The sequence below is a fragment of the Stomoxys calcitrans genome, chromosome 2 (assembly GCF_963082655.1).
Source record: "Stomoxys calcitrans chromosome 2, idStoCalc2.1, whole genome shotgun sequence".
NCBI lineage: Eukaryota > Metazoa > Arthropoda > Insecta > Diptera > Muscidae > Stomoxys > Stomoxys calcitrans.
The window spans coordinates 156,418,635-156,437,599 of NC_081553.1; the positions used below are offsets into that span (position 1 = coordinate 156,418,635).

The window sequence follows — 18,965 nt, forward strand, 5'->3', positions numbered from 1 at the left end:
CTGATTCCGGCAGGAGAACTCCTCATAAGACTCGTTACATTTTGTCATGATGAGCTTCCGTGCGCATCCAGAGGCAGGGAAGAAAGCTGTGAAACCACTCTTCCTCAGAACACTGGCTATTTGCGGTGTGGACGATTCCTCCTTAAATGCTTCACTAGCTGCTGCTGTCGAAGTACTTTCTGAGTTCCGTGCTTCCGCGCTGGCGCACACCTTGAGCCCAGTCCAACTAGATGACCTACCCACACAGGGCTTATGGGGTCCTGTTTCGATGCCTTTCCTTTCTGTCTCGATTGTGGCAGGAGGATTTTCAGTCTCCTGTAGTCTGCCAGACTTTAGCTACGTGGCCTCAGTCAAGTGTTCAGCAACAACTGCTGAGTCGTCTCCTGATTCCCCTCTATAGACCTTCAGTTTCAACTTGGATTATAGGATGCAACTCTTAAGACTTGTTAAGGTCTGTGAGACAGCCTTATCCAATCTACCAATTTTCTAGTCGGTGGTTGAAAGATTGGGATTACATTCCCTTAGTATTTCAAGTATCGATTCAGGATCTGAGGGAATCTAAAGGAATATCTCCCTTCTTGAATAAATCTAGTGCTGCACCTGGCCAGATCTCACCATTCTTTCTTAGTGCACAACGAAACATTTCAATTGAGCCTTGACATCCGAAAGCAATTAATCTGTATCGGTCCCGATAACATCCTGCATCGTGAAATTCTGGAGGAGACCCAGGAAATTCCGCAAAAACATCGGAGTATACTAATGAGAGTCCAGTATACTCCCAATTATTCCTGGTAAGCAGCCCTGTTCTTCTCCCTTGTCTACAACTGCTATCACCAAACTGTCCCCAGCGACATTGGCAAAGGTTCTTGGATATTGTTCGCCCTAGTTGTTTTAGGCATGGGATGCCCTTCAGTTGACCGCAGCCTTTTGGCTGACTATGCAGTTTTCGAATCTAGACGCGTAGTCTTTGGGGTAGCCTGTGCAGCGATTTCCCGAGCCCAATTTATGGAGTCTCTCTCCCTTTAAGTGAGAGTTTTAGGATCATTCGCACCAAGCCTCTCAATAAACCTGAGAGCAATGCGTCTTCTATTAATCCAACCTCTTAAAGAGCGTATTGGTTTGCAGGGGAAGGTCGATGGCTTAGGCAAATTATAGGCGAAAGAAAAGGTTCGGCCTTGTCCTTTAGATTCGAACCATGTGTCTTCGTCAAAAGCCCCTGCAGACCAGTCGCCTGTCGGCTAGTGGAGCCTGGAGCAGCCGCTTCACCTGCCGTGGCAGACAAAATGCTACGGCCTGATATCACCACCGCAGCTGTTTGGTCTTTGGTGTCCATTCTAAGCCTACTCCCGGGCTCTAGATCTGCCGCTCCATTGGAAAAAAAAATATATCGTTTTTGTATAAAAAAGCACGAGATTTTTTTGGAAAAATGTTTCGCCTGCGGCAGTTTTTCATAAAAAAAATAATATCCTTCGGCTACACTTTCAAATATAAAAAGATGTTATCCTTCAATCGGAAATCGGTTGCGTAAATATTTTCCAGAAAAAAATTTTATAATAAAAAAATCGCCTAAGGCCATTTTCCATAAAATGTATACTCTTTTACATGCAAGAAAAATGAACCTGTTCCAAAAGATGAAAACAAAACTACATTTCTGCTTAAAACAAACTCATTCAAAAAGTTTATTTTAATTTCACAAGCTAAACTTGTATAACCGTGGTATTCCAAAGCTGTTTGATATTCCTTTTTCACATTACCCAATTTGAATTCATTCTACAATGATTTTTGCATTAGATGATCTATATGAAATCAATGTTAATTTGTTGGCTTTAGAAAATTTGCTGAATTTGGGTATTACGACATTCGTCATCTTGGGCGAAGTAATGCCACACCAAAATGTTTGTTCCAGCTCAATGCATTTTGCGACACTACATTTTGCCTAAAATTTTTATACCCTCCACCATAAGATGGGGGGGTATACTAATTTCGTCATTCTGTTTGTAACTACTCGAAATATTCGTCTGAGACCCCATAAAGTATATATATTCTTGATCGTCGCGACATTTTATGTCAATCTAGCCATGTCCGTCCGTCTGTCTGTCGAAAGCACGCTAACTTCCGAAGGAGTAAAGCTATGACAATTTTACTGTCGGTAAAGATGTTCACACTCGACGTCCTCGCGTAAGCACCACACTACCTCACGCAGTCGGAGAACGCCCGGATCTCCGCCATATTAAAATTGTTTTATTTTATGACTTGGGAGCTGAGATTAGTACTAATTACGATTCATTTTAAGTATGTATGTATATAACTTATATTGTTTATAATACACTTTACAGACATCGTTGCCGACAACGAAGAGAAGCTCAAACTGGAATCGATTTTTTTTCTTTTTTTTTAGAGCCATGGGACCATTACGAAAAACCAAACGGCAAATGCTCTTAAGTAATATTTTTCATGTTTTATCCGCAATTTAACCCTATGAAATAAAAAGTTTTTTATTATTATTGTGAAAAATATCAATTATTTATTTTTAGTAAAACAGTAAACAAGTTATTTAAAAAAATAGCAAAGTTCAAGTGAATTGTTTATTGAGTTAATAACTACTTTTATTCGAGTTTTGAGCTTATCATAAATCCAAATTGGAAAATTGTAAATCAATAATACTAATTCCTATATAGGTCCGATTATAGAAGTTTTTCAATTGAATGTACAAATTTCTCAATTGAACATAGTTCTTCTTTTTTTCTGTGAATTTAGTTATGCCAAACCGGTCAAAATGACCGTTTATTTTTTATCTGGATCATTTTAAGATTGAAACAATTTTTTAAAAAACTATGTAACTTTTCAAAACTAAATATATTTCTCTGCAATGAAAAAGGCAAGCCAGAGAACAGCACATACAACAACCACTATGGAGCGTTTCGCCTTTGGTTAGAAGACTTTTCAACCATATTAGGTATGATGGCTTCAAGGGTCGTTCGCTGGTATGTTGTACTTATATCGTATTTATTGCAAAAACGCCACTATGATATAAATACCGCATTTCCCACGCTCGACAACCCTGCCCGCTAGCTGTTTCTTTCACATGTGTTTGTGTAATGGCAGATTTTTTGACTACACATTTATACTACTCCCATGGCATACACATGATGCTGTACGTCTTTTGTAAGTTGTATTGATGGCTTCGACAGACAATCTCTGGCTTCCCTTTTCCATTGCAATATAGGAGCTCATTAAGCATTGAAAAAGAAAACTAGGAAATTAATCTTCTGATCTTCGCCCTAACAGCAAAAAACCGCATACAACCAAAACACCACCCAAGTGAAATGTGTGCCGAACGGGACAATCTGGGAGTCAAATGAAAGGTATTTAAAATTAGAGTACGAGTATGATGTTAAAACTGGATACGAGTCCCCTGGGGACTAAAACTCCCCAAATAGGCACATTGTACGATCATCTAAAAATGGAACTCAAATGAAAGATGTTCCCGAGGTTCGAAATCGAGCAATTATCAAAATCCCGGTGGGTAGGAAAACACTTATCGAAAATAAGTCCGCCATTTCTGAACGGATAAAGATATCTTCACAAAATTTTATATGGTTATAGACCATATAAGGTGTTATCCAAACTTCAAAATTTTTGAAAAGCGGACCATAAATGAGCTTATGGCAGCTAGAACCAAATGTTGTAGGTCTGAGGTTACTATAATGGAGTCCCGAGCCTTCTAGGGCCCTGAAATATATATTCTGGATAGCACATCAGCTGTAACCATTTAAAATTTTGTGAAGATATCTATATTCGTTCGCATATGGCAGACTTATTTCCAGAAATATATTCCCCATAACACTTTTATGAAATTTTGAAAATTGGATCACAAATGAAGATTTGGCAGCCCGTCAAATTTTTCAAAATGTCGAGGTAAACAAATTTAGGGGCCTGCCAAGAGTCTCCCGGACTACTTAGGGGTTTGAAATTATCTCTATCGTTCTCAAACGGCATATTTTTTACGGTTCTATCCCACTGTGCAATGTCCCATCATCTTCCCCACATGCTATCAGTTGCGCACCTATTTTGCCTAAGTTATGATGCCGAAAGCTGTACTGGTCTCCTTCTTACTTCTTTTCAGTAATAGCCCCGTCTTCTCACGAACCGGATCTCCCCATAGGATTTTTGTCGTCCTACTGACTGTTTCGCTGTTCCACAGTGTTACATGCGAATTCTTCGCCCACGCCATTAACTCGGACTGCGTCGACCCGAAAGGCTTCGTGTTAACCAAGGTTATTGACGGCAGTTCTCTGGCCTTCACTGCCAAATAGTCTGGTTTCTAATTCCCAGTTACTCCGCTTTGGCCCGGCACCCAAACAATGCGGATTGTGCCATCCTCAGAGAAGGTGTTAATCTCCTTCTTACACTCCAAGACTGTTAATGACCTCACCGTCCTGGTTGTTATTGCCCTCATGGCCTGTTTACTGTCCGTTAAGATGTTTACTATCGACGTCCTCGCGAGTAAGCCAAACCACCGCACACATTCCGTGACCTTCCGGATTACCGTCTGCAGGACCGTATTATGGTAAGGTAGTCGGAAAAGGATCTCAGTCCCTGGATTCCCAACGTAGACTTCCAGGTTCACTCTGTCCTCTAGCTTTGATCCGTCCGTGTGGCATGAACTTCCAGATGGCAACACCAAAGTTCCGTCAATCCAAGACTATACCGCTGACAGCGGTGTCTCGCACTCGACCTCAAGTGTCGTCTCGGGTAGCCGATCGGAAACCTGTTATATTCCTCCAGGTTTCTAATCGCCGCCTGGACTATACAGATGTAGTGTGACATGCTCCTATCCTCTATCCATTCTAGATATCTTTCCATTATAGTTTAAACTTTATCATTTACATTCGCAATAATTTTTCGATCGAAGTGATTTAACTCTACAGACATGAGGTAATGATTCTGTGTAACAGAGCATTTCTTTCCAATTCGCATATTTGTATACCCACCACCGTAGGAGAGGAGGTTGTTGTTGTTGTTGTTGTAGCAGCTTATTGTGTACTATCTTTCGTCTGCTTGATTCTGTTGAGTGTCAAGACCCAGGAACTCCGCAACTAAGATGGGGTGCGTCCACAGGGATCTGGGTCTGAGTCGAGTGGGTCTGGCCGGGCAGTTAAACAGGTGACGTGTATCGTGCGGTCCCTGGTTACATACATCTTGCTCGTCGGCATCAATCCTAGCTCTGTGGGAATTGAGGCGGCTGCATCTGCCGGAACGTAATTGAGCCAGAACCACTCTGGTTTGCCGGGGGAGGTCGATTGCTTCGGGTACAATGGGTGGCGGTCGTTCTTCAAGGACTACATTCACCCGGTAGCCAATTAACGCGTCTGCTACCGTGTCTGCATGAATGTTGTTCAGACCCGCTTGATATGCCGCTTGATCTAGAGGTTCTCTCTTGTAGCGCTGGACCTCACGCTCTAGATCGTGTAGATCTACCTTAAGGCTTCTGGGCGGTGGGTATCTATCCACAAGATGATGATTTGGATGATTTCTGCGATAACAGCCCAAAAGGTATTGCTTAGACAGCATGTAATTATGTCTTCGCACTGGTACGATCTTTGTCTCCTGATGGAGGTGGTCCACATGAGAACTAAGGAGACAGCCCATAGCAGTTCGGAGGGCGGCATTCTGACAGATCTGAATATTATTCCACCGCGTGTCACAAAGTTGACGTGACCACACTGGCGCTGCATAACTTACCACAGATCGGCCAATTGCTTTGTACGTGGTCAACAAGGTTTCTTTGTCTGCACCCCAAGTGCTGCCAGCGAGTGACTTGAGGACCTTGTTTCTACTTTTGACTTTATTGCAGATTGCTGTGGCATGTGGGGAGAAAGTGTAGGAGCTGTCAAATGTGACGCCAAGTATTTTGGGACACTTGATGGTCGGAATCATTTCTCCATCGACCATCACAGTCAGCTCAGAATTCACCTCACGCGTATTTGTAGTGAACAGTGTGGCTGAAGATTTGGTGGCGGATATCTTCAGATTTCTTGCAGCGAAATATGATGCAAGCTCGTTGAGGTAGACGTTCAACCTATCGCAGATGTCATCAATGGGTGGGGGGCCTGATGCCATGATCGTACAATCGTCCGCATATGATACGATCTCTATGCCGCCTGGAGGAGGTGGGATGGAGGATAGGTAGAGGTTAAACAGAGCCGGAGATATCACCCCACCTTGGGGAACTCCCTGTTTCACTCTACGGTGTTTTGACTTCTTATCCCTAAATTCCACAAATGACTGGCGGCCACACAGATAATTCGCGACCCAACGTTTCAGGCCTGGCTGGAGGGACGTGTTGACGATGTCCTCAAATAATTTGGCATGGCTGACCGTGTCGAATGCCTTCGATAGGTCCAGTGCCACAAGGACCGTCCTATCACATGGCCTGGGTTGATTGAAGCCACAGCAAATGTGTGTGGTGATGACATGCAAAGCTGTTGTTGTGCTGTGCAGTCTCCGAAATCCGTGTTGATGCTCGGCGAATGGAAATTCTCCTACGAGGCTCGGGAGGAGTAATGCCTTAAGCGTCTTAGCCACTGGTGAGAGAAGGGAGATCGGTCTGTACGACTCCCCCAAACTCGGGTCTTTACCAGGCTTCAGTAGCGGGATCACTCTGCCCATTTTCCAGACATCGGGAACTATAAGAGTGTTCAATGACAGGTTAAGGACAGTGGTAAGGTACTCAACTCCAGGTAAATCCAGATTCTTCAGCATCAATGTAGAGATTCCGTCGGGGCCTAACGCCTTGGAAGATTTGGCGCCACGGATGACATTCGTAACTTCGCCCACGGTAAATTGTGATGGCTGTTCATCGGCTCGCAGACCACGAATACGGCGAATGGCTCTCCTCTATGCCCTGTCTCTCTCGGGATGCACAATAAATTGACGGTTGAACAACCTGGCGCATCTCTTCGGATTAGTCACGGTTATCTCGCCAAAAGTGACTGAGGTCCTGTCGTCCCGTCTACCGGGGTTCGAGAGAGACTTAACGGTGGCCCACAGTTTGCCTGCACCGGTGCCTAAGTTACATTGCTCCAAGTGTTCCAGCCACAAATTCCGCTTATGTTCGTTGACTACCCTGTTTATTTCCAGATTCAGCTCGCTGATTCTGGGGTTAGCGGGGTCCATAGCACGAATCCCATCACGCTCGTCTGCGAGTACCACTGCTTGTGCCGGGAAATTGGGTCGCACTTGCGGTATTCGACCGGCTGGTATAAAGCGAGCGGCTGCTGCGTTGATGATGTCTCGGAATTTCCTCTCGGCCACAAGCACATCAGAGGGGGGTGGCAGTTCATTGAAGCGGCGATTGATATACTCTCTGAAGCCAGTCCAATTGGCCTTCTTGTAATTGATGAACGTCCGGCGCTCAGAGGTTATGAAGTCGGGTGGTCGGTCGATGGTGAGGATTATGGGGAGGTGGTCTGACCCCAAAGAGATGACGGCTTGCCAGGATACGTCACTCAGGAGATCAGGGGATGCGATTGAGATGTCTGGCGAGCTGCTGCACCTCCTCGTAATCCTAGTGGGGGCATCCTCATTCACCGTGCAAAACGTGGTGCTATCTATCTGCTCTGCCAAAGCTATGCCACGCTGGTCGTTACCTAGGGGAGAATGCCATGACGAGTGATGTGCATTAAAATCCCCCAGAACCAGACGACTATGGCCAGATAGCAACCCACTTTTGTCGGGGCTGTAGGCCTGGCCATTAATCGGGACACAGCTACCAACCGGCGGTATATACACGTTATATATCTCTATCTCGGCAGTACCAGACCTGACTGCTACCCCCATACATTCCATGTATGGGTCACTAGCGTCAAGCGCAGGCGAGATAGGTCTATACTGCACGGAATGGTGTATAACGGAGGCCAATCCCCCACCTCCATTCCTTGAGCGATCCTTACGTAGCACATTGTAACCGTGACAACTGTGCAAGCTGCAGGTGTTAGTCAGCTTTGTCTCCTGGATCGCTGCGACCGATATGCTCTTCCGACTCATAAAATCTACAATCTCATCAATCTTGCCTCGCAGTCCATTGCAGTTTAACTGCAAGAACGATACACTTCCCGGCACTGGCCTGGCAATAGTAGGGCTAGGTTGCATAAATTGCCGTACGGGAGAGGTCGGGGGGGTCACATAGTCCGACGACTAGGACGCCGAAGGCGACGACGGCGATGCTTGTGACCCACTGCTGGCTATGTTCGCACAGCACCTAGCGACATAGGCAGTATGACTACACTCCCGTAGCGAAGTTAGGCCAGAGCAAGAACGGAAATGTACCCACTCCAAGCACCGGTTACACCTCACCGACACTGACCGATGATGAAGGCGGTTCTGGCAAACGGAACAGAACCAGGGTCCGGGGTTCTTTTCAATCCCGGCACGGACCAGAAGCATACGGAGAAGGCACTCCGGGATATGACTCTCCCATGACGAAAAAAGAAGAACACGTACACTGAGGCGGCAGCCCTTGCCGATGAAGATTCCATCGGGTCAATCCGGTGCGTACAACCGGCTGCCATGGGATTGTATGATAGGGGGTATATTTATTTAGTCATTCCGCTTGCAACACATCGAAATATCAATTTCCGACCCTACAAAGTATATATACTTCGGATCGTCGTAAAATTCCAAGACGATTTAACGATGTCCGTGTCTGTTGTAATCACTCTACAGCCTTCAAACATTGAAATATTGAGCTGAAATTTGACGCAGATACATCTTTTTGATGCACGCTGGTTAAGTTCTTGAACGGGCCAAATCAGATCATATTTAAATATAGCTGCTATATAGACCGATCTGCCGATAAAGTGTCTAATGCCCATAAATGCCTTTTTTTTTATCCGATTTCTCTGAAATTTGAGTGAGTGATTCTAGGCCTCGAAACATCTAACCCAAATTTGGTCCATATCGGATTATATTTATATATAGCTGTCATATAGACCGATCTGCCGATAAAGGGTCTGAAGCGCATTAGAACTTTATATATTGGGTTGCCCAAAAAGTAATTGCGGATTTTTTAAAAGAAAGTAAATGCATTTTTAATAGAACTTAGAATGAATTTTAATCAAATGTACTTTTTTTTACACTTTTTTTTCTAAAGCAAGCTAAAAGTAACAGCTGATAACTGACAGAAGAAAGAATGCAATTACAGAGTCACAAGCTGTGAAAAAATTTGTCAACGCCGACTATATGAAAAATCCGCAATTACTTTTTGGGCAACCCAATAATATTTAAATTTCTTTAATGGATAATTTTAGTCGCTAATCTGTTCAGGAAGGGTTTCATTGGTAGTGATATTTGGACATAAAACAAGAGCCAAACTTTGTGTTGCTTGCCAAATAGATATTTTTGTGCGGATATCTTAGTTTTATAGTGAGATTGGGCTTTTCAATTCGGCGAGCTGGTTAGTATTTTGATTACTCTTGTTAAATCCATATTGCAAAAATTTTTTACTTTGCGCTAGTATTACTTTGTATCAAAATTGGTTATTTGATTTCAACAGGATATTGTCTCGTTTTCCACAATCGGTTTTATGTTATACTTTTTTTTATAAAAAACCACGTATATAAACTAAAAACAGTAAGCAAAACAAATTTTTATTCATGTCAAAAAATTAAATTTTGGTCAATTTTTATAAAAAATACCACTTTTATTATGATCAAATGACGTTAAGATCTCTTCGAATTTCATTAAAACCTACCGAAAATTCTTTTCGGTGGATAGATAGGGTAAAAATTTCATGCAACTATTGCAGCAAAGAAGTTAGTACCAAAATAGTAAATACTAGAAATAAACATTTTCCAATTTATTGAAAACATTTTCCAATTTATGACATTCTCGAAATTTTTTGTCAACATTTGACTGGCAAATTTTCACCACATGAAAAATGTTTTTGCATGTTTGACTTTCGAGCCAATTTTAATATAAACATTTTTATACCCTCCACCATAGGATGGGGGTATACTAATTTCCTCATTCTGTTTGTTACTCCTCGAAATATGCGTCTAAGATCCCATAAATATATATTTTCTTGATCGTCGTGACGTTTTAAGTCGATCTAGCCATGTCCGTCCGTCCGTCTGTCTGTCGAAAGCACGCTAACTTTTGAAGGAGTAGAGCTAGCAGCTTGAAATTTTGCACAAATACTTCTTATCAGTGTAGGTCGGTTGGTATTGTAAATGGGCCAAATCGGTGCATGTTTTGATATAGCTGCCATATAAACCGATCTTGGGTCTTGACTTCTTGAGCCTCTAGAGGACCGATTTCAACCAACTGTACTAGGTATGATTGAAATCGGTCCATAACCTGGTATAGCTGCCATATAAACCGATCTTGGGTCTTGACTTCTTGAGCTTTTAGAAGGGGGAATTCTTATCCGATTTAACTGAAGTTTTGCGCATATTGTTTTGATATCACTTCCAACATTTGTGCGAAGTATGGTTCAAATCGGTCCATAACCTGATATAGCTGCCATATTAACCGATCTTGGGTCTTGACTTCTTGAGTCTCTAGAGGGCGCAATTCTCATTAAATTTGGCTGTAATTTTGCACATGGTGTTTGGTATCACTTCCGACAACTGTGCCAAGTATGGTCCAAATCGGTTTATACCCTGATATAGCTGCCATATAAACCGATCTGGGATCTTGAGTTCTTGAGCCTCTAGAGAGCGCAATTCTCATCCGATTTGGCATAAATTTTGTACAACGGCTTCTCCCATGGCCTTCAATATACGTGTGCAATATAGTCTGAATCGATCTATAGCTTGACACAGCTCCCATATAAACCGATTTCGCTTCTTGAGCCCCGAATCGGACTATAACTTGATAAAGCTCCTCCTCCTTCTCCTCCTCCGTCCATATTCATTATTCTTTGTTTGACTAAAAAGAGATACTGTGCAAAGAACTCGACAGATGCGATCCATGGGTGGAGGGTATATAAGATTCGGCTCGGCCGAACTTAGCACGTTCATACTTGTTTTTTTTTTTTTTGAATATTTCATGAAAGTATTCACTTCAAAGAAATTATTAGTTATATTTTGTTTAAAAAATTTCAGAAATTAAAAAAAATGACAATATATTGCATTTAAGTCTTTCAGGCCAATTCTGAAAATTCACTGGAAAATGGATTAGGGAACAAACTCCCAGTAAATTGTTATTCAGAATAGGGGAAAAGGGAGCAGGGAATAAACTGCCACGGAATTGTTATTCAGAATAGAGCTGTTTATTATGCAATTATAAGCCACAAGTGGCCGATTAACCATCACAATATTCAACATGTATAACAACTACTCATAAAAAAATATATTAATAAAAACATATTGAAAGAAGAAATTATCTATACTCCCGTTGTAAACGTTTTAGGATATTTGAATTTCATAATGCTTACAAATGCGCAAGGAATCTAGTAACTTCCAACATTAAAGCCAAAAAAATTGCTTATTTTAGCAGGAAATTTCAGGAGGCATTAAATACAAAAGATACCTGGAGGCATATTAAGTCATTGGAATAGGGGGCGATAATATAGCAGTTGATGATAATGTGGATTTGGATGCAATTAATGAAAGTGTTTTAAATATATCTCTACCAAGGCCCAGTATTAACTTTTATGGGAATGTACTAAGTAATATTGACAATGATATACTCGGAATCAGCTTTTTGATTTCGGACACTTTGAACCATATGACATCATCGATGCCGTCAAATCAATTAAATCTAATGCTGTAGGATCTGATCTAATTGATCCTCAAATAAAAATTTCCCCATATTCTGCCATACATTTGTTATTTCTTTAACAATATTATATTGAGCTGCTATCCACAATCCTGGAATCAGGCAAGAGTAGTCCAGGTACCGAAAAATAATCAAAAATTTAGACCTGTAGCCATATTTTCATATAAAGGGTGATTTTTTTGAGGTTAGGATTTTCATGCATTAGTATTTGACAGATCACGTGGGATTTCAGACATGGTGTCAAAGAGAAAGATGCTCAGTATGCTTTGACATTTCATCGTGAATAGACTTACTAACGAGCAACGCTTGCAAATCATTGAATTTTATTACCAAAATCAGTGTTCGGTTCGAAATGTGTTCATTCACCGTAACGTTGCGTCCAACAGCATCTTTGAAAAAATACGGTCCAATGCTTCCACCAGCGTACAAACCACACCAAACAGTGCATTTTTCGGGATGCATGGGCAGTTCTTGAACGGCTTCTGGTTGCTCTTCACTCCAAATGCGGCAATTTTGCTTATTTACGTAGCCATTCAACCAGAAATGAGCCTCATCGCTGAACAAAATTTGTCAAAATTTGAACACATTTCGAACCGAACACTGATTTTGGTAATAAAATTCAATGATTTGCAAGCGTTGCTCGTTAGTAAGTCTATTCATGATGAAATGTCAAAGCATACTGAGCATCTTTCTCTTTGACACCATGTCTGAAATCCCACGTGATCTGTCAAATACTAATGCATGAAAATCCTAACCTCAAAAAAATCACCCTTTATTTCGAAGATATTTGAACACCTTTTGAACAAACAATTTTCGCAACATATTGCGGATAACTCGCTTTTAACCAACCTCCAATCAGGATTCCGGCCGAAGCACAGTTGCACTACTGCACTTTTTTTGTTGAAGATTTAAGAAGTAATATTGATCGCAACAAAATCACTTTTCTGGTTCTGTTAGATCATTTTAAGGCGTTTAACTCTGTTGACCCCAAAATTCTCTGTCTTGAACACTTAAATTTTTTTTTAAATTTTCCGAATCTTCAACAAATCTGATTCATTCCTATCTTCCCTTCCCAAACAGTTGCAGAGTTGTAGTATATATATGTATGCCGATGATGTTCAACTGTATATAAGCACGTCAACTGAGAAAAAAAATGATACCATAGATCGTCTGAATAACGACCTTAACAATATTAATGCGTGGGCGAATGCGAATGGCCTTCAATTGAACCCCTCGAAGTCAAAATGCATAGCCATTTCCAGAAATCGCACAATATTGCCACTAAATATTAATATTGTAATTAATGGTTCTGCAATCGAAATGGTGACCTCAGCGAGTAATCTTGGCGTAGTTTTTGATGATAAATTATCATGGGCGAATCATATTAACTCGGCAGTTGGCAAGACGTATGGTGTATTAAGGACCTTATAAATGAGTCGCTCGTATACTCCCATAGAAATTAGAATGCTCTTGGCAAAAACATATATCCTGCCAAACCTTTTATATTCTTGTGAAATGTGAAAATATATTACTTAATTTTTACTTTATAGCTAAGTTGCAAATCAAAACTGTACGATTACCTAACCCATACATACTCTGGGCCGATGTACCACAATAAACCTCTCAACAGAATATTGGGCCTTATCAGAGCATGAACCAGTTTAGTCTTTATAGACCATGGTAGCAATAGATCGCAATTATGTAGGCGGCGCAAAGAGCAATATGTACGCGATACAAGCAAGTCTACCGAGAAAATTACATTAAAATATTATGTTTTTAGAAAAAATCGATTGAATTTTCGTTTCTGTAGAAATTTTATTGAAATTTCGCTTGTAGAAACATTTTTTTTCTTTTGAAATTTTGTTTTTAGAAAAATTTCATAAAGAAAATTTTTTATAACCAGTTTTTTTAAATTTTGTCTTCAGAAAAAATTGTACAGAAACATTGTTTTACTTAACATAATTGTTATTTTATCATTAATATTTGTGTAGCTGAGCGGACCGAATACACCTAGTATGAATATAACACATGTATTCTTGCTATGGATTCACAATTACTTACTTACTTACTTTAAATGGCTACGACAGAATATTTGTTCCACTAGCAGAACGTAGAATAGCGTTCCAAGCGCCTCACAATTATTATGGCAAAATGAAATATTGGGTTGCCCAAAAAGTAATTGCGGATTTTTTAAAACAAAGTAAATGCATTTTTAACAAAACTTAGAATGAACTTTAATCAAATATATAATTGTCATTTTGTTCAATAACCTTTTGGCCATCTTCCTGGCAAATTTAGTATTCCACGCTCATAGAACTGCTGGCCTTTATCTGCAAAAAACTGAACCAAGTGCGATTTTATAGCCTCATCATTGCCGAAAGTTTTACCACTTAAGGAGTTCTGCAAAGATCGAAATAAATGGTAGTCTGATGGCGCAAGGTCAGGGCTATATGGTGGATGCATCAAAAGTTCCCAGCCAAGCTCACTCAGTTTTTGGCGAGTGACCAAAGATGTGTGCGGTCTAGCGTTGTCCTGGTGGAATATGACACCTTTACGATTGACCAATTCTGGTCGCTTCTCCTTGATGGCTGTATTCAATTTGTCCAATTGTTGACAGTAAACATCCGAATTAATCGTTTGGTTCCTTGGAAGCAGCTCAAAATATACCACACCCTTCCAATCCCACCAAACAGACAGCATAACCTTCTTTTGGTGGATATCAGCCTTTGAAGTAGTTTGAGCTGGTTCAACATGCTTGGACCATGATCGTTTTCGACTAATGTTGTTGTCAACAATCCATTTTTCATCTCCAGTTATGATTCGTTTTAAAAACGGATCGAATTCATTGCGTTTAGATGCATATCACAAGCGTTGATTCGGTTTGTTAAATGAATTTCTTTCAATACATGTGGTACCCAAATATCAAGCTTTTTCACCAGTCCAAGACTTTTTATGTGATAATGAACGGTTGATTTTGGTATATTTAACTTCTCTCCTATATCACGCTCAGTTACATGACGATCCAATTCGATTAATGCTTTGATTTGGTCATCATCAACTTCATTTGGCCGACCTGAAAAATCCGCAATTACTTTTTGGGCAACCCAATATATCATATGAAAAGTTAAATTTGTTCTTATTTGAAGAAATACCGTTCCTTGGACACCATATTCCCTGCAAATTGGGTTTTGGTAGTATTTTGATAAAATTCAGCGAACAGTGGTACCATTTATACAAGGAGTCACAATGACCGGGTTTTTCCATCTATCACATACGTATCTCCGTATTTGTTTTTAGATTAATTATTCTAAAGATCGCACCGATTTTATAAAATGCTGCATACTTTTCGAACAAAAAAGTTTTTTTTCAATTGAAATTGAAAAATCGTTCTAAACGATCGGTTGGTATACCTAGCGTTAAACAAAACATTCTCACCTTTCCTCCGGTGCTAAAATTTCTTTGACCCAGACGTGTTCTATTCCATTTGACTTTGATGAATATATAGTACCTGAGTAAACGATTAAAAAAAAACCTTGTGTAAACAGCACAGTAATAGAGACAAAAAAAAAATAGTTCGCCAGATTGCGAGAAATCGCTCTCAATAGCAAATATTGTGATTTAATTTTTTGCTTCCTTAGTTTTAACATATTTACTGATGACTACCATTAAAGTTTTGAAATCGGTGATGATAAAAAATTTGATTTTTGGCTAGTGAAATTGCATCCTGAACCACCATGCGACGCTGAAGTAGGCGGCCGAAAGTGGTCTAGGTGTTAATCCATCGAAGACGTCTCCTGTCAATGGCACCTGTCTCCTTCAGAATAGAGAACGTACCATTTATTTAAACCCCAAATTCCTAGGTGCCTTGCTGAAATTGAACTTTAAATCCAACATTTTGGAAAATGCGATAGAGGCAAGTCTTGTCCTATACAACTGCCAGAGAGCCATTGCTAAAAGTGGGGGCCTTAACCGCGTATCATGCATTTGCTGTATACTATAGTTTTCAGATCCCTCCGACTCTTTTACGAGTACGAAAAATTCATTCATTCACTTTAATGCCATATTTAAGGTGGTGTTATATACCATGTGCATCCGTGTACATTCCCGTGGCCGTTCTTGTCAGAAAAAGTTAAAGTAAATAGATTTGATTTCGTCGTTGGAGTCGTGTTTGGACATCAAAGATTGCTTAGGTAATAGGTCTTTACTTTTGTGTGTGTTGCTAATGATAGATGTACTTTTTGAGTAGAGAAGTTGACTCCGGATGTTTATTATTTCATAATACACTTGCCTAACGTTTGACTAGGATGGCATGTTGCTATCATTGAACTGTTTACTAATCAGTGATTAGATGGAAGTATGTAATCTTTTAGTGGTATATTAGACTGATGATTTATCATGATGATTCATTCACCTTTTTTCTCGTTTTCGAAATCGCTATCTCCATAGCCTGTTCAATGCACTTTGCAACACCTCATTTTGCCCTAACTTATTAAGGGGTTTTTATTGGGTTGCTCAAAAAGTATTTGTCGGCAATATAGTAGTAATATAGTCGGCGTTGACAAATTTTTTCAACGGCTTGTGACTCTGTAATTGCATTCTTTCTTCTGTCAGTTATCAGCTGTTGTTGTTTTGTTGTTCTATTTAAATAAAAATAAATCAAAGCTGGCAACAATTCCTGCAAGAGTATGAAACAATTGTATTTATTTGTGGCCAACAACAATGGATGAACCCTCCACCGTGGATCGCATTTGTCGAGCTCTTGCCACGGTATCTCTTTTTAGGCAAACAAAGGATGAAAAAGAATTGCTATGTTATTGGAACAACATCAAGTTATGGTTCATTTCGGACCATAATTGAACTGAATATTGGGGACCATAGTAGAAGTCATTGTGTAAAATTTCAGCCAAATCTAGTAAGAATTGTGCACTTTAGGAGCTGAAGAAGTAAAATAGGGAGATCGGTTTATAGGGGAGCTGTATTAGGCCATAAACCGATTCATGCCATATTCGACACGTATGTTAAAGGTCATGAGAGAAGCCGTTGAAAAAAATTTCAGCCAAATCGGATAATAATTGCGCCCATTAGGGGCCCAAGAAGTCAAGATCCCATGTCGGTTAATATGGCAGCTATATCGGGTTAGGGACCGATTTGAACTTCAGCCTTAGCACAGTTGTTGAAAGTCATAACAAAACACCTCATGCAAAATTTCAGTTAAATCGGATAAGAATTGTGCCCTCTACCGGCTCAAGAAGTCAAGATCCCAGATCGGTGTATATGACAGCTATATCAAAACGTGGACCGATATAGCCCATTTACAATCCCGACCGATCTACACTAATAAGAAGTATTTGTGCAAAATTTCAAGCGCCTAGCTCTACTCCTTCGAAAGTTAGCGTGCTTTCGACAGACAGACGGACGGACATGGCTAGTTCGACTTAAAATGTCATGACGATCAAGAATATACATATATACTTTATGGGGTCTTAGATGAATATTTCGAGGAGTAACAAACAGAATGACGAAACTAGTAGGGTATAAAAAGGTTGGTTTGGTATATATACAAACGCACACAAGCTTTAGACAAATAAATTTAATCAACAATCAACTTTTAAACTGAGCATATGAATAAGATTTGTTTGTCGCTCAAAAATTGTTTAGCACTCTCTGAAATCGAGAAACTCTTTTATTTAACTTTTTTAAACAACATTAATGGCTTTTATCATTGAAATTTAAATTGGTTACTAAAGAAATCGCACTCATCGGTAGGTCTCTGTCTGATTGGAAAGCATGCTGATGTGTATACAAAAGGTTGGAGTTAAAGATTTGTGAAGAAGCTGTGACGACATCGAGAAAGATCAAACTATAGAACATCTGTTGTGCGCCTGTTCTTCTTATTTCTTGAGGACTTTTCTGATTTTGCGAATGTGAACACTCTCAAGTTATTAGGCTTTTTAAAGAGACTAGGGTATGTCCATACTGGCATGGGAGGAATAATATCCGCACACTCTTTTCATCCTAGACTAAACTAAAGCGATCTGGCTTGTCCATTAGTAGAAACTAAAAGGCAACTTTCATGTTCGGGTTCTGTGGTATCACAATGGACTTTAATCTCTAAGTGTGTCTAATTTCAGGATGTCCAAAAACTAACCTAACCTTACCTAGTGCGATGAAGCGTTTGCGAATTGAGTACCACTAATCAATAAATTTCAAACGTACGTTCAGAACAACAACGAAACGTTATTGTCGCTTAGCGTTTAAAGCCAGTATAAGTCTGTTCGCATAAAAAAAATGATAAATTTGTTTGGATTTCTTAGCTTGAGATAATATTAACAAGAAAATAATAAAATTTGATCAAACCTGTAAATGTGTGAATAGTCCTGATTAGCATTAGCATTGCCTTTCAATTGATCATTGGCGGTCGTCTTAGCCAATTCCACTATGTTGCTTGGATTTTGTTCGCGAAAATTTGATATTTTCTCCCGCACATTATCCCGCCACTGATGAAATCGACCTGTAAATCCTTGGTATTCGTGTAACTTCTCCATTCTAGTCTTTCTCAAGTTTTGTGTTTATGCAATTTTCTTGGGGGTTGTTGTATGACATTCAAAAGATATTTGACCTCGTGGTATTGACATTCAGGTCAGTTTAATCGCACGTTTAATTTTCTGTTACACAGACGATATAGTTCCTATTAATTTAATTAGCTCTTGATGGTATGGCCACTACGATATTTTTTAAATTCTTAACATTAAGATACTGTTTTTTGTTTTATCTCTAAAAATCATTTTTCACTTTAATTTTGTACTGAAAGATTTAAAAATCATTTTAAAAGTCAGAATCTAGAATTCGATTCCAACAGATTTAGAAAAGTCCGCTTCTTAAAATCATATTAACTCCGGTTCTTTTATTATGTGTACTCTGAATGGAAACGGAAAATAGACTAAAGACATCGCATCGAACGGGAAAGAAACATTCCATAGGGTTTCATTGGCATGCGCACTTGAAACTAATCAACATTTGTACAGCAAAGCGATGCAGTGAAACCTCTCAAGTTAACATTAACGGCAATGTTAGCAAAGCGTTACTGTAAATGTAGACACTTGCCAATTTTGAATTTCCAAGGTTCTAAAAGCTTCAAAGAACTGCTTACATTCGTCGACTGAGAAATAAGTTGTAATGGT

The 18,965-nt window shown here is 39.9% G+C and overlaps 1 protein-coding gene across 1 annotated transcript in view; it reads right to left on the minus strand.

Annotated features, from left to right (window-relative positions):
* LOC106091543 (proton-associated sugar transporter A) overlaps window positions 1-18,714 on the minus strand; it is a 103,499-nt gene extending 84,785 nt beyond the window's left edge. Inside the window, exons 1-2 of the mRNA XM_059363490.1 lie at window positions 18,679-18,714; window positions 18,142-18,588 (exon numbers count right to left, since the gene is read on the minus strand). Coding sequence (XP_059219473.1) covers window positions 18,142-18,329 — 188 coding nt within the window. The 5' untranslated portion in view covers window positions 18,330-18,588; window positions 18,679-18,714. The remainder of the gene's footprint in view (window positions 1-18,141; window positions 18,589-18,678) is intronic.
* Window positions 18,715-18,965: the final 251 nt, after the last annotated feature.